At 51.7% G+C, this 15612-nt stretch overlaps 1 protein-coding gene across 1 annotated transcript; it reads right to left on the reverse strand.

The window, feature by feature from the left end:
• Positions 1–3234: 3234 nt before the first annotated feature.
• Positions 3235–15042, reverse strand: Crybb3 (crystallin beta B3). The gene is given in 6 exon segments (XM_004843331.3): positions 3235–9094; positions 10503–10645; positions 11629–11706; positions 11708–11762; positions 12940–13058; positions 14092–15042. Coding segments are annotated over 6 exon segments (636 nt in total). The 5' UTR covers positions 14167–15042; the 3' UTR covers positions 3235–8928.
• Positions 15043–15612: the final 570 nt, after the last annotated feature.

Raw genomic sequence — 15612 nt, forward strand, 5'->3', positions numbered from 1 at the left:
TACCTTTCGTTTGGAGTGTGGGTATGATTGTTAGGGTGAGGTTTCTTTTTGTTATGGTCATGTATAGTGCGGAAATAGCGGTAGGTGAAAAAGACTTTGGGTTCGGCTAGGGTTAGGGCTAGGGTTAGGGATAGGGCCAGTGTGAAAGCATTGAAATTGAAATGTCTGTGTCTTCCAAAGTGTGTTGAAAAGTTAGTATTAGCGTAAGTTCGTGGGGAGGGGGGATGGATAATGTCCAATGGAGAGCATCTTGCTATTGTGATTTGGTCCTGCGGCTTAGGGTTAGGGTTAGGCTTAGGAGTAGGTTTATGTTTAGGGTACTAATCCATGTTCCCGACGTTTGGAGTGTGCGTATGATTGTTAGGGTTAGGGTTCTTCTTTTCATTATGGTCAGATATAGTGCGGAAAGAGGAGTACCTGAAAATAACTTGGGGTTCAGGTAGGGTTAGTGCTAGGTTTAGAGTTAGGATCAGGGTGATAAATAGCATCGAAATTGAAATGCCTGCATCTTCCAATGTGGCTTGGAAAGTTAGTATCAGCGTAAGTTTGTGGAGAGGGGGAGGGATAATGTCAAATGGCAAGCACCTGGGTGTTGTGATTTGGTCCCGCTGTTTAGGGTTAGGGTTCGGAGTAGGTGTTTGTTTACACTTCCAATACATGTGCCTGATGTTTGGAGTGTTGGTGTGATTGTTAGGGTTAGGGTTCTTCTTTTCATTATGGTCAGGAATATTGTGGAAAGAGGAGTACCTGAAAATGACTTGGGGTTCGGCTTTGGTTAGGGCTAGGGTTAGGGTTAGGGTCAGGGTGATAGAGAGCGTTGAAATTGAAATACCTGCGTATTCTAAAGTCGGGTGGAAAGTTAGTATTAGCGTAATTTCATGGGGAGTGTGAGCGATAGTGCCAAATGCCAAGCACCTGCGTACTGTGGTTTGGCCCTAAGGTTTAGGGTAAGGGCTACGGTTAGGGTTAGGGTCAGGGTGATAGATAGCATTGAAATTGGAATGCCTGGGTCTTCCAAAGTGGGTTGGAAAATTAGTATTAGCATAAGTTCACAGGGAGGGGGAGGGATCATGTCAAATGGCAAGCACCTGGGTATTGTGATTTGGTCCTGAAGCTTAGGGTTAGGGTTAGGGTTAGGAGTAGGTTTAGGTTTAGGATTCCAGTTCATGTACCTGATGTTTCGAGTGTGGGTATGATTGTTAGGGTTAGGGTTCTTCTTTTCATTATGGTCAGATATAGTGCAGAAGAGGAGTACCTGAAAATCACTTGGGGTTTCTGTAGGGTTTGGGCTAGGGTTAGGGTTAGGAAAAGGATGATAGATAGCATCGAAATTGAAATGGCTTGGTTTTCCAATGTGGGTTGGAAAGTTAGTATTAGCGTAAGTTTGTGGAGATGGGGAGGGATAATGTTAAATGGCAAGTACCTGTGCATAGTGATTTGGTCCTGTGGCTTAGGGTTAGGGATAGGGTTAGGGTAAGAGTAGGTTTAGGTTTAGGGTTCCAATACATGTGCCTGACGTTTGGAGTGTGGATATGATTGTTAGGGCTAAGATTTTTCTTTGTGTTATGTTCATGTCCAGTGCAGAAAGAAAAATAACTGCAAATGTCTTAGGGTTCAGCTAGGGGTAGGGCTAGGGTTAGGGTTAGGGAAGGGGTGATAGACAGCATTGAAATTGAAATGCCTGGGTCTTCCAAAGTGTGTTGGAAAGTAAGTATTAGTGTAAGTTCATGGCGAGTGATGAGGGATAATGTCAAATGGCGAGCATCTGGGCATTGTGATTTGGTCCTGCAGCTTAGGGTTAGGGTTAGGCTTAAGAATACGTTTAAGCTTCGGGTTCCAATACATGTACCTGACGTTTGGAGTGTGGGTATGATTGTTAGGGCTAGGGTTCTTCTTTGCGTTATGGTCTTGTATAGTGCGGAAATAGCGGAACCGGTAAATGACTTAGGGTTTTGTTAGGGTTAGGGCTAGGGTTAGGGTTAGGGTCAGGGTGATAGATAGCTTTGAAATTGAAATGCCTGTGTCTTCCAAAGTGGCTGGAAAGTTAGTATTAGCATAAGATCGTGGGGAAGTGGAGGGATAATGTCAAATTGCAACACACATATGCACATTCACACTAGATACACACAGGCTCCAGCCCTAACCATGCTGTGTGCCTCTCTGGCACTTGTCAACTCCTGACATTCTATTACTCATGTACATTCTGTCTTCCCGATGATAAACATCATTTGGGCAGTGATGTCATCTGCCTGATTATCATGATGCCATCCAAGGCATCTTACTATGTGCTGGACACATACTTTAGATTCCCAGAGCTGCAGTAACAAGGCACCACAAACTGGGAGGGTTAAAGGTAAGAAAAGTTCGATATATAAAGTGGTATAGCCACTGTGGGACACAGTATATTGTGCTTCAATTAAACATGAAGTGGGCCATGGTCGGCACCTGGAGGGGGAGTGGAGAAAACAGGGTGCACTGAGCAGCACTGGGCCCTCACTGCCGCAGGAGCTGGAGGACCATGCAACCCAAGCTCGTGGAGTGATGGGACATTGGGACACCCAGGGCTTCGCTGCACAGTGCGCCCAGGTGACCTTGGTTGCCTCTTCTTCCTCTACTTGCCCCCTGGTAGGTGAGGGGCCCAAATCAAGATATTGTGTCCACCCCCAGACCCCACACCCCATGCTCGCCAGCCCACCCACTGAGCCCCTTACCCCCGCAGGCAGGTCTGGCAGAGTGAAGGGGTATGATGGGGGAGGAGTGGATTACTTCACGGTAGCTGGGCTTGCAGGGAACAGAGCACCCATCCTTGAGAAGGCATGGATTCCTGGACCCAGCTGGCCACTGTACCCTCCAGGCCAACCAAGCCAATCACAGATGTGGCAGTCATTGCTAGGCCACTGGGCCTAGGAAAGGTGTCCCAGGGCTACACATTTGCCCAGATTTCTGCAGGGAGCAACCTCTTGAAACTCAGTGCTGGGCTCCTGAGTGGAACTCAACCTGTCATCTGCGACCACAGGGGTCGTGACAAGCATCCCTCATTGAGCTGGGGGTGTTTGATGAGGGGTGGGAACCTCCCAAGCCTGGCTTCCAAATGCTCCACACAACACCCTACAGCCACCTGGCCAACCTGGCACCTACCTCACTTACCAGATGGCATCAGAGGGCACCTCTGCCTGGTGCTGCCCAGGAAGGGCAAGGGCACTCCTCATACCTATTCCCAGCTGCCCCGCAACATCAATCCTGGTATGTGGGGTCCAGCAGTGCATCTGTGCTACAGGTTGGCTCTGGCCAAGGCAAACACACTGGTGTATGAGGCAGTGCCTGTCTTGTGCTGCCCCAGCGGCCACTATCTAGTGCCAGCCTTCCCAGGCCAAGCACCTTGTGTCCATATTCTCCTACTTTGTGCTCATGAGTGCCACTGGTGACCAGGTATATGGTGCTGCCATGCAGTTCTATGAGGCATTTCAGGGGCCAGGCTGTCGGAGTGGCAGATTCAGGTGCCGGGGTCGCTGAGTGCTGTGGAGTGGGGCCTGTGAGCCATAACTGTGCTGTTCCACTGTCCTGCCAGCCTGCTTTCCTTGCCTTCCCTGCCTTCCTTGCCTTTCTCTACCGCTACCATCTCAGGCCCCACTGCCTCCCCTTGGAAGTGAGCATCTCCCATTTCATTCACCCTTCCCCATAGAGACCCCAGATGCTGACCTGGATGATTTGACTGTCTAGATGGTAAGCTCAGCCACCTCTGGGCCCTCAGGGCCTGAACAGGGTCCAGAACACATTAGGTACTCAGAAAATATGTGCTGACTGGCTGAATGAATGAATGAAAAAGAGAAAGAGAGAGAGAATGTCCAAGTTTGGACTCTACCAAAGCAAACTCAAATACGAGAGTTCGAGTAGAGATAATTTATTTGGGATTCCAGGAAGTAGAGGGGGGACACAGGCAGGAAAAGGAGAAGCCAATACAAGTTATTAGTTATCCAGTATCACTGAGTCTTCTTGAAATCAGCCCAGGCTGGATGGAGGTCACATGACTCATTCTAGTCAACAAACATGAGGGAGGCAGTTTCCAGGTGAAATCATTTAACTGCAGAAGCCAGACTCCACAACACCATCTCCTCTTCCATCATCCTGAGACAGAGGTGCTACTAGCTGGCAGTATCCCCATTGGCATGGATCCCTGCATGACCATGTGGAGAAGCTCACCCTGCTGATCAGCACTACACATGCAGCATGAGTGAGAAATGAGCCTTTGCTGTGTTACACCAAGACGCTCTTTGTGGCTGTTTGTTGCTGCAGCATAGCTTGACTATTAATCAGAAGCGAAAATCTTAGCTTCTCCAATCCACCTATGAATATTAACTTTGATATGTCAACTACATTGGGTTAAGAAACACTGAGAGGGTTAGTAGAGCACACTCCTGGATGTGTCTGGGTAGATTATGGAGACGTGATCTTGAGAACTATATCTGGCCCCCTGACCCTTCCTCTCTGGCACTGTCCACCAGCTCTGCTTCCCAGCCACCATGAACCAAGCAGCTTTGCTCCGTCACACCCTTCTGCTATGATGTTCCTGCCTCAGAGCCTGCTGACCATGGACGGTAACTGTGAGAAAAAAAACCTCTCCTTCTTCATGTTTTGGGTATTTGATGTTGTGTCTCACTGACAAGAAAGCTGACTAATACCTGCCTCATCTCCCTGCTCCCATTAAAAGAATGGGCTTGGTAACCCCACTGGGCAAACAAAATTTAGCCCTTAGCTGCAAAGGAGTCAGAACAAGAAGGCATCTCTGAGAGTTGTGTTCATGTCCATCAGAAGTCACACTCTCTTCTTACAACAATTATTTGTGACAGCCCCATCACTCTCTTGAGGTAAAGTAGTACTATGACCCACTTACATACAACCTTTCAACACTAATAATACACTGTCCTAACTATGGAATATAAAAGAATGCTACAGCTCTATGTGTACCATTGTCACACCTACACCAGACAGTGTAAGAAAGCAGTTAGGCAGTTCTTATTTACCATGAGTAAGTTTGGCAGTCACTAATGGAGAACTGAATGTACGTGTGACATTTCGTACCCCACTGGACAAGTATCTTGAACATGACATCTGCATGTGCAATGGCCCCAGGGGGAATGGTGACACAAACGTCACAAACAGCATGGCTGCTCGTGCCAGGATTTTCCAAAATGATGGAGGCTTGGGAAGGTTCCAGCTGAGGAGGAAGGATCTGGGGAACCTGGTCCCATAGTCACTGAGTAGAAGCTGCTCCTAGTGGCTGCTAATTGCCCAGAATTGTCCCTAGGTGCAGGAGGACACCCTGGACACACAGGGGTGCTATGCTGGCAGCTGAAAGTGCTCCCCCCCCACACACACTAACAGCAAGGTCTTGGGGAGGAAGCCCATGGCTAGAACCTTCTCTCGTGCCCATGGCAGATGACAGACAATCAGAGTGCAGGCTAGGAAAGGGACCACAGGCAGCAGAAGTGGCACAAAGGTCCCCAAGAGAACCAAAAGCCAGGATGGCCACACTGAGGCTTATTAATGGTGCACTGCTCAGGGAAGGCTCTGCTTCTGAGAGTTCTGGGCTCAGCCCCATCCCCATGAGCCCTGGTCATGTCAGCATCCTGACCCCAAGAAGCCTGGGGCTGGGCCCTTAGCTAGGTCTTCAGAGCATAGCATGGGGTCCTTGTTTCTGCTGGTATATTTAGGATGAGCCCCACTGCCGAGTCATGGAGAGTCACTCTGTGCTGTTCCACCACGGAGGCTGTCTCCAGGGTCTGTGTCTAGAACTGAAGCTTGGGAGATTGTCTGTCCCCTCATCATTCTCCAAAAAGGAAGAGGATGAGGAATGATTGCACAGACCCCCCTCCTTGGTTCTGTGCCATCTCTATAAAGTTCATTCAAATCAGTACCCACAAGCTATGAGAGAGGTACTGTAGCCTTATTGTCTCTAGGTCACAGATAAGGAAACAGCACAGAGAGGTTCTGTGATTTTCCCAAAGGCACCCAGTAAATGGCAACACCTGGGAGGGCTCCACTCAGTCCTACTGCCCCCAAACCTTGACTGTACTGTCTCTAATCGCTAAGTAACATTGCCTCTTAATTAAATCAGTAAATCAGTAACTAAACTTCATCCTGCTATAATTGAGGGATACACACTCTTGCTTCTCAGTCACTCTAAGCCTCTGGCCCTGTGTGAGACAGAGCCTGAGCCTATGTTGGTGCTAAGAGCAGGTTTTTGGAGTTATACCTGAGATCAAATGCTAGCTCTGTCTCTATCCAGCTGTATGACCTTGGCAGTTGACTTGCCCTCTCTGGGCCTCCTGGAGACCCATAGACTGAACAGAATAAAGGGTGGCATGCTTGCAGAGAGCAAACTGTTACTATGGCCTTGAGGCTTTGGATAGAGTCACCTGGACACCAGTGACTACCTGCAGCTGCTATGGATCTGGGAGTCCAGCTGGACCCCACCTCTAGAATCAATGCAGCTCCAAGTTAGGGGACTGTGTGTGGTCCAAGGAAGGAGGGCACGCTGACACACACTGTATCAGCCTCCCTGCAAGGCTTGACGCCCACTCTCTGGGAGCCTGTCTTGGGCCATCTTGGTGCCGCCTGGTGCTAGTAGTACACAGTAGGTACTCAATAAGTGTCACCATGGCCGGCTGACCAGCATCGGGAATAAGAGCGTCAGGTGGGCCGACCACACCTTCAACAGCCCATGAGCATATCAAAAGGGGTTTGGAGCCAGCCCTGAATGTGGCAAAAGCTGTGGCATCGAGGCAATGAACATCTGTCCTCTTGGCCCCAGTTTCCCTCTCTGCACACCAGAATCATCATCACCTGTCTGTGCTCTCAGCCCCGCAGCAGCTCTGGAGACAGCTATTACTGTTACCATTGCTGTGGCAACTGCTATCGCTGCTGTTGCTTTCCTTGCTACTGTTTCCAGGGGCTTGTTGTCCCAGGTGAGCGCATCACAGTGGGCTCAGGCCACTGTTCTGGAGCTAGTCCTCAGGCATCGGGCTCAGGTCTCAGCCCTTCTGCTTATCCATGTGGCCCTGAGAGGGGCCTCCTGCCTCTCTGAGCCTCAGTTTGCTCATCTGTTAAGCAGACTGATAGCCAGGCCTATCTCCTGGTGCTATTCTGAAGATCCACTGGGGTGGGGTCTGAAGAGCCACGAGCACAGGGAGATATGAGACAGTAGAAAGGATCCCCACATGGAGTGCTAAGCCCCGGCCTGACCCACTTGAGCCCCACCCCAGCTCTCCTGCACTCACCAAAGCAAAGTCAGTGATTTCCGAGCTGTACATTCTTTTCAAAAATACACAAGTTGGAATAACTAAAAACTGCCATTCTTTTCAGTGTTTTCGTGGGACCCCCAAGAGCCTCCCACACACCAGCTGCCTGAGCAGGGGTGAGGGGGGCTGCAGGTGGCTGAATGACAGGGAACAAAGACAGGAGGGACATGGAGGAGGGAGGGTGGGGCAATCCCCAGTGTGGCTGTGGGAGTCAGCTGTCCCCACCGTTGGATGGGACACCCCCTCTTCTTCCCATTCCGAGACAGAAGGGACCCTTTATGCCTGCCACTGCCACAGCAACCCCACACATCTCCCAAGCCCGACAAAGCCAAAAAGGCTCAGAGCAGCCGTCAGAGGTGGGAGAAAGGGTTGGTGGGATCAGTCACCAGCCAAGGCCACAGAAGGCCTCCAGGAGGGGATAGAGCTGCAGAGACACAGAAAGGGCGGCACCACCAAGGCTCAGCCAGCTTTCTATATGTTTCCCAGCTTGTCCCTTCAGAGAAAAGTCAGAGTCCACCATGGTCTCAAACAGCCTGGCTCTGCACCGGTCTGGCCCCTTCCTCCATTCTCTCACTGACTCCATTCCAGACCAGCCACCCTCCTGGCCAGCTCCTCATCACCTGAGTACATTCCTGCCTCAGCCTGCCTGCAACATTCTCATGCTCATTTATATCTTGCCCCCAAGGTCACCTCTTCAGAGCAGCGTTCCCTGACCCCATGACTTCCACCCCTGTGCCCCAACTGCTTGTTCTCCTTAGCACTTGCTACCTCCCCACGTGACACTCAGAATCTCTTGTTCATATAGTTTCTCTCTCCCACAAAAAGTGAGACCTTGATTTTGTGCTGTGTCCTCAGGCCTTGAGCAAGGGATGGCTTTTGTAGCATAAATTAATGCTAGAGAGATTGAGTGGGAAATGATGGATAGACAGGTGGATGGGAGAAAGGAAGGATGGCTGGAAGGACAGATGAATCAATGGATGGAAGGGTAAAGGTAGCATGGACTGACAGACAAATGTATTGAAGGATGACCTGACCGATGAATGGATGGAAAGATGAACAGAAAGGTGGGTGGATAGAGGTAGGGATGGATGAACCAATGGGAAGAAGAAAATTAAAACATGAGAGGAAAGAAGAATGGATGGATGCATGGAGGGAAACAGATGTGTGAATGAAGGGATGGAGGGATGGATTCATGGGTGGATGGGTGGGTGGATGAATGGGTGAGAGGAGGGATGGATACATGAAAGGATGAATGAGGGATGGGTGAGTAGATGGATGGGTGACAGGAGGAATGGATGGGTGAGGAGTGGAGGGATAGAGGGTGGACGGTCAGTCAGATGATACGCACTGGCAGGCAAACAGGAGATGTGGCAGGCGAGGTAGTGGCCTCAGCTGATTGACTTAGAAAGAGGGTACAGGCAAAGCTCAGCACTTTGGGGCTCAGAGCTCTCAGCCTTGGCCTCCTCCAGCCCTGTGCCTCCCCCAGCCCGGCCCTGGGAAAGGACACTGAGGACTGTAGCAGGTGGGGGACTGACCCCAGGCTTTATTGAGCAGAGTCCGGGACAGCGGGACAGACTGGCCCTTGCCCCAGCCCCCAAGCCTCTTCTTGCCCCTGAGGCCTCAGTTGCCTTCAGCTGCTGAGGAAGCAGCCCCTCTTGTGCCACTTCTGGTCTCGGATGCGGCGCACTGACTGCAGCTGCGGCTGCCCGGTGGCCCATTCATTCCAGTGCCGGTACTCGCCGAGCTCAAAGGGGAACTGGCTCCCGCAGTAGCCCGGGAACTCATAGCTGACCCACCTGCGGGCAAGGGCCACTCAGTGAGAAGCGCGGACTCCAGCACCACCTCTGACCACGCTCTCTGCCAGCCTAGCTTCCTAGGCTCGCAACTGCATCTCTAGCCTCATCATCTCTCTACTCTCCCGCTCATCTCTTACCTGCTTCCCTGAACCTGGCCTGGCTCTGAGCCTGTGTACAAGCTGTTTCTTCTCCCTGGAATATGGATATACAACACGCTTCCCTACCTCCTCTCTCTCTCTCTCTCTCTCTCTCTCTCTCTCTCTCCAGTACTGGGGATTGAACCCAGGGCCTTTACACTGAGCTACATCCCCAGTCCTTTATTTGCGTTTTAAATTTTAAGACAGGTTTTCACTAACTTGCCCAGGCTAGGCTTGAACTAGCAGTCCTCCTGCCTCAGCCTCCCAGAATGCAGGAGTACAGGTGTGCACATCCTTTTCAACTCAACTTAGTTCTCTGTTCTTCTTAAAGCTATTCCTGACCTTCTCAGGCTGAATGAAGTACCTGCTAGGACTTCCAGTGCCATGCCTGCCCTGCCCAATCCTGATCACAGTCCAGTGTGAATACCTGTTTCCTTGACTGTCTCCTTGTCAGACTGTGAAATTCTTGAGGGCAGGGGCAGTGTAGTTCTTATTGTCCACTTTAATCTCCATACTGGGCACAGAATAGATGCTCAGTAAAAAGTCATTAAGTCATCAGAAAGGGGAGGCACCTCTCAAGGCCTAGCTCCAGATTACAAAGTAATGCAACCAGCAACAGAGGATAGTCCTAAGGTTGCATTAACAGCTATTAAGCCTGGAAGGAGGGAGGTAATAAGCTTGCTCTCCTATGTACTACTCAGGTCACACCTGGACAGCTATATGCATCCCAGCCAGATCCCTTGGTAAGAGGGACAAGGCTCATGAATGGGAAAAATTTCTGAAAACCAGTTCCAAGGCCTGGGAAAGTTCAGAAAAGGAGTAAATACTTAGATGGGGACAGATGGGCAGATTTTACTCGATAAAATTTGGTGGAGGGTAGGCAGTGCTCCTGAAGGAGGATTGAACTCAAGGCCTTTATGCTGAGCTAGAGCCCCAGACCTTTGTATTTTATATCTTGAGGTAAAGTTTCCCTAAATTGCCCAGGCTTGGCTGGAATTTGCAATCCTTCAACCTCAGCCTCCTACAGCGCTGGGATTACAGATGTGCACCACCACACCAGGCTTAAAAGACAAAAGTTCTTTGAGTCAAGGCTGCCTAGAAATCTCAAGGGTGTGGGAGGCAGGGGCAACTGGACAGTCGCCTCCTGGGGGATTCCTGGGGGGACATTCTAGGCCGCAGGCACCGCCTACGTCATCAGATAAGAAACCCTGAGCTGAGAAACCCTTCCCAGGGGAGACTGGGCCCTGCAGCAGAGGGGGCGGGACCCTTACGTCCCATTGATGGCGCGGGCACTGGCCACGCGGTTCTGGAAGCCGTGAGCCCACAGGCTGGGCACATCATCGTCCACGATTTCCATCTTGCAGCCACCGAAGGCAGGGTTCTCAAACAAGTGCAGCTTGTGGTCCAGGCCGTCCTGGGGGTGAGAACCGGGAGGACCTGCTGCTCTCACACCCGGAAGCGGCACAGGAGCCCAGAAGCAGGAAAGAATCAGTAAGCCACCCCAAACCCTGGCAAAAGAGAGGGGACTCAGGGCTGCGCGCATAGGGAAGCTTACAGCCAAAGGGTATGAAGCCAAAATGGACCAAACAGATCTCATTCAACCCTGACCTTTAGCAAGTTGGGAAACTGAGGCTCAGAGAGGGTGGCAGGAGATCAAAAGTATTAATGTAGACAGGTGCTATGGCACATGCCTTTATTCCTGGCACACTGGGGGGCTGAGGCAGGAAGCTCTCAAGTTCAAGCCCACTCTGGGCAATTTAGTGATGCAGTGAGACTGTGTCTCAAAATAAAATAAAACAAAATAAAATGGCTGGGGATGTAGCTCAGTGCCAAGGCCCTGAGTTCAATCCCCACTACTGAAAAATAAAAGTCCAAGCATCCCCTCTTTATTAAGCAAGATCCTGATTTAATCTTCCCTCTTTCCCCTTTCCACTGCCCTCGGATGAGGAGTCAGATACAGGACACAGAAAAATTGCTGAAGCAGCCACTGGGTGTGAAGTAGGCAGGTGACATTTGAAATGCTACTGCAGACTGTGTCCCTTTCAGGTGTTGGAGAAACTCGAGGGAAGAAGGGGTTCTTTCGAGGTTACTTTCTGAAGTTATTTTCCGGGCTTTGTCTCTATGACCCCAGTGCGGATCTAAGACTGGACTGTGTGGCCTCTACTGGAATAGGGTTACAAAGCAAGTCCCAGGGTCATCCAGGCTGATTTGAGAAGGGAACTCTGGTGTCCAGACCCCCGTTCGATGCCCATTCAGTAGCCAACTTCTTGTTCCACACGATCATTTAGGCCAGAGACGTGGGGGCCCTTCTGGGGCCAGGCCCACCTCACACACTTGGGAACCAGCTTCACACTCTCTGCCTCTCAGCTCCCAAAAGTGGGCAGAACCTCTACTCACAACGTGCAGAGGCCAGAGAGACAGCAGGCTGTCATTGTGGCGGCTGCTGGACCAGGCATCCCAGCGTGGGTAATCCCCCCTTCTCCAGGACAAACTGCTCCCCACAGAAGGCCCTGAGCTCGAATGCCAGCCACCTCAGGAAGGAAGGGGCCAGGGTAACCTGGATGCAGCCAGGGGACCCTTATCCAGGGAGGACAGGACCCAAGAGCTGCTGGCATCCACCTAGCAACCTGCCCATCCTCAACCTGACCTGTTACTGAGGAGCTGCAGGGACATACTGGGCACATCTGGGGCTCTGGGCCAGAAAAATATCCAGGCAGATGGCACTGAGGAGGTATTTGATGTCCAACCTCTGTGCAGGATGCAACACCACACAGCCAGGATTCCTTAGGCGGCGACTCCTCCTCCTCCTCCTCCTCCTCCTCCTCCTCCTCCTCCTCCTCCTCTTCCTCCTCCTCATTTCCTTCCTTCCCCCCTCTCCATCAATCAGTTTGTTTTCACAAATTCTCCCTCTGACACAGTACCATTTTTGCCACCACTGGACAGCTGAGAAGAGACCCAAGACCACACAGACGGTGCCACAGCCCACACTGCCCATCTGTAGGTGAGGATGAAGAGCCAGGCTGGGACCCCTGTTTGCCTGTGGGCACAGAGGGACACCTAATGCTTTGGGTTGTTTCCTCGTTTGCAAAAGGAGATAAGAATGACACCTTTGGGGCTGAAGATTTAGCTCAGTGGTTCCGGCGCCTGCCTTGCAGGTGCAAGGTTCCAGGTTCGATCCCCGGTACCAAAGAAAGAAATAGAATGACACCTTTCTCACAGGATGAGGACTCATGATATAATGCACATTAAATTTCAAATGCTATTACCTATAATCCTAGCACTCTGGGAAGCTGAGGCAGAAGGATCCCAAGTTTGAGCTCAACTTGGGCAATTTAGTGACTTAGTGAGAGCTTATTTTAAAATTTTAGAACATTTAAAAGGGGCTGAGGATGTAGCTCGTTTATAATTTTTCAAAATTATAAACATTAAGTTCCATTTATATTTATGTAAATTGAATATCCAGGTAGGTGTGGGGCTGTCTTTCCCTGCCCTCTCTCCCCAGTACTCTGCCACATATAACAGAAATCAAGAGCTAGAAGGATGCTAAAAGGAATTACCGTTCTACTCTCTCATTAGCAGATGGGGAAACTGAGGCCAGAGAAGGGATGGGAGTTATTTAAGGCACCATAGCAAATTTTGACCTGGAACAAGGACCCCTGGCTCCCAGTCTGGGAAGACTCAGGCTTCAAGGGCCCACTCAATACCCACGGCCCGGACTCCACTTGGATGGAGCCCACCTTCTCCAGCAGCCCATCAGTCAGGCTGGGGCACTCGGCTGAGAGCTCGAATCACTTGCCCTGGAAGTTCTCCGGTTCATACAAGGTCACCTGGAAGAGCAGCATCCTGAACACCCAGCCTATCTGGCACCTAGCTGCAGCCCTGGCAGCAGAAAGGGGTGCCAGGGAGCCACGAACCTGCCCTCAGCCCACAATGCACCCGCATTGTCCCCTGGTGACTACAGTGGAACTGCCTACAGGCACCTCCATTAGACCAAAAGACCTGGATCGCCGGCCCAAGAGGCCCTTAGAGGTCACTAGAACCGCATGCAGGGTCAGAAGCTATGGGACGAGGGCAAAGCTGACCCAGTGTCACACCTGAGGATCAGGCCTAGGGTCAGCAGTTCTGGGGCTGCCTTCCCTGCCAGTCCTCTGCTCTTGAAGATGCTACCGGGATGCTCTCAGACATAACCTTCACAACAGAGCCTAGTGACGCATGCCTGTAATCCCAGCACACAGGAGTCTGAGGCAGGAAAATTGATGCAAGTTCGAGGCTAGCCTGGTCTACATAGTGAGTTCAGGGCCAGTCTGAACTACGAAATAAGACCTGGTCTCTAAAAACAAAACAAAAAAAAAAGTGAGAAGGCAGCTGGGGATGTAGCTCAGTGGATAAAAGCTCTAGGTTCAATCCCCAGTATCACAAAGCAAAAAAGCCCTACCCCTGCTTTTCTCCTTGGGGGTCCTCCGAAGGCCCCTAGAGGCAGCCAAGTCAAACTCCCCTCCAATGGCTGGGTGCCTCCCCTGCCTACCACCCCTCTGTATGGCATCCTGGTGAGCTGTCACACTGTGTATGGGGCCAGGGCGAGACCCTGGGCCTAGGCCAGACAGGATGGAGGGAGGATGAAGCTGGATCTCCTGACACCCTCCTGCCTCTGGCTCCGTTCAGACAGGCTGGATGTGTGAGATGGGTTTGATCTTGCAGACAGGACACAGAGGGAAGGTGCAGGGAAGTGGTGAAGCAGGTTCCTGGCAGCCGGATGGGGTGTTTCCCCCAGCCGTGGTGGGGAGGGCAGCTGCTCCCTTTAGAGAGAGGCTGCCAGTGGGGAGCTGCCTCTGAGCCCAGAGTACCCATTCTGACCAGTACCTTGTAGCCGCCCCCAAGGCCTCCGTGGCTCTTGCCAGCTGCAGCCTGCTGTGGTGCTCCATGCTGTTCTGCCATCTCTCAGGAACACTCTGGCTTCAAATCAAAGGAGAAGGGGTCACCAGGTCCACCCAGGCAGACCCAGGTGTTGATGTTAGTGGAAACTTACTGGCTATGGGATGTGTTCATGATTCATGAGCTACATTGATCATTCAGTGATTCAACAAACACCCAAAGAGGACCTACCATGGATCATGGAGACTGTGACAGTCAGTGGGGTCAGGAGGCCCATTTTGACGAGGGAACTGAGCCCCAGCAAAGTAAAACCACTTCTTCAAGACACACAGTGAGGAAAAGGCCCCAACTGGGCCTGGCATAGGCCCATGCCCTTTCCTCCGTGCCCACTGTTCCCCCTAAAATGGGATCTTGGAGCCTTCTGCAGATGCATCACCCCTGGACCCAGGCCAGAGTCTGACTGCAGGTGTTTCTTCCCAGCTGCCCCTCCCATCTCCATCCTCCAGTTTTTGTTCACTGGTCACCTCCATCCCCAATGACTCTGTCCCAGGCATTGGGCCAGGTGACCAGGGTGAAGGGCAGGCCAGTGGAGGTGGGAGGGGACAGACAGATGACATTCAGAGAAAGCACACATGAGACCAGGTCCTCAGACACCCACTTCTGGTCAGTGTCTGTGCTGTCAGCTATTCATTCTGGAAACTCTTACTGAGCACTTGCTGTGTACCAGCCACTTCAAGAGACAGATTCAGTCACACAGTTCCCCTTCCTTGCTCTGGGAACAGCAGTATGCAGCCCAGGCCCCTGCAGATGTCACATGGAAGGATTCTCCCAAATGTTGTCCACATGACACACTGAGGACCTTCTGTTTTGGGGCATATGCATGTGTGCAATTGGGCACGCGGACACACAGAAGTACACAAGGAACCCACATCCCCACCCCATGCCCCCATACCACTGCCCCCTGCCCTGGCTTCCTGCACATCTGGCACACATGGCCATGAGGCCCATTTGGTGTGCACCCAGGGCTGCGGTGTGTACAGCTGCAGCTGCTGGCCTGGCATGGCCGGCTTCAGCCAGAAACAGCCCTAGTCCCACTGGTGGGGACTCTCAGGGACCCTGCAGGTCTTGAGTTTTCCCTCTTCTTTCCTCAGAGCTGCCTGGCCTTGAGGCTCCAACCCTGGCCACGACCCTTTATAGACAGACAGTGCAGGTCCCCACCCTGAGCTGAGTCTGGTGGCAGACTTGTGTCCAGTCACTCGGGCCCACTCTCAAGGACCCCCAGCATTGGCAGGGAGCCAGCCACGCATACCAAGAGGTTACCAAGCTCCTCCGGTCAGGGTGGCCCCGCCTCCCCACCCCACCATGCTCATCTCAAGGAACCTGTGCTGTAGCCTCAGAACCAGACAGACAGAGGAGCCAGGCGTCTGCAAGGCCTCTCCTGGTGACTGTCCTTTTCATGGGCCTGTTCTGACCGCCCAGCACATCCTCATGTGCTGAGGCAGCTCCCTG

This window comes from Heterocephalus glaber, unplaced genomic scaffold, assembly GCF_053883595.1.
Source record: "Heterocephalus glaber isolate CG9 unplaced genomic scaffold, H.glaber_assembly_v1.0 deba00001687, whole genome shotgun sequence".
In the NCBI taxonomy this organism is placed as follows: domain Eukaryota; kingdom Metazoa; phylum Chordata; class Mammalia; order Rodentia; family Bathyergidae; genus Heterocephalus; species Heterocephalus glaber.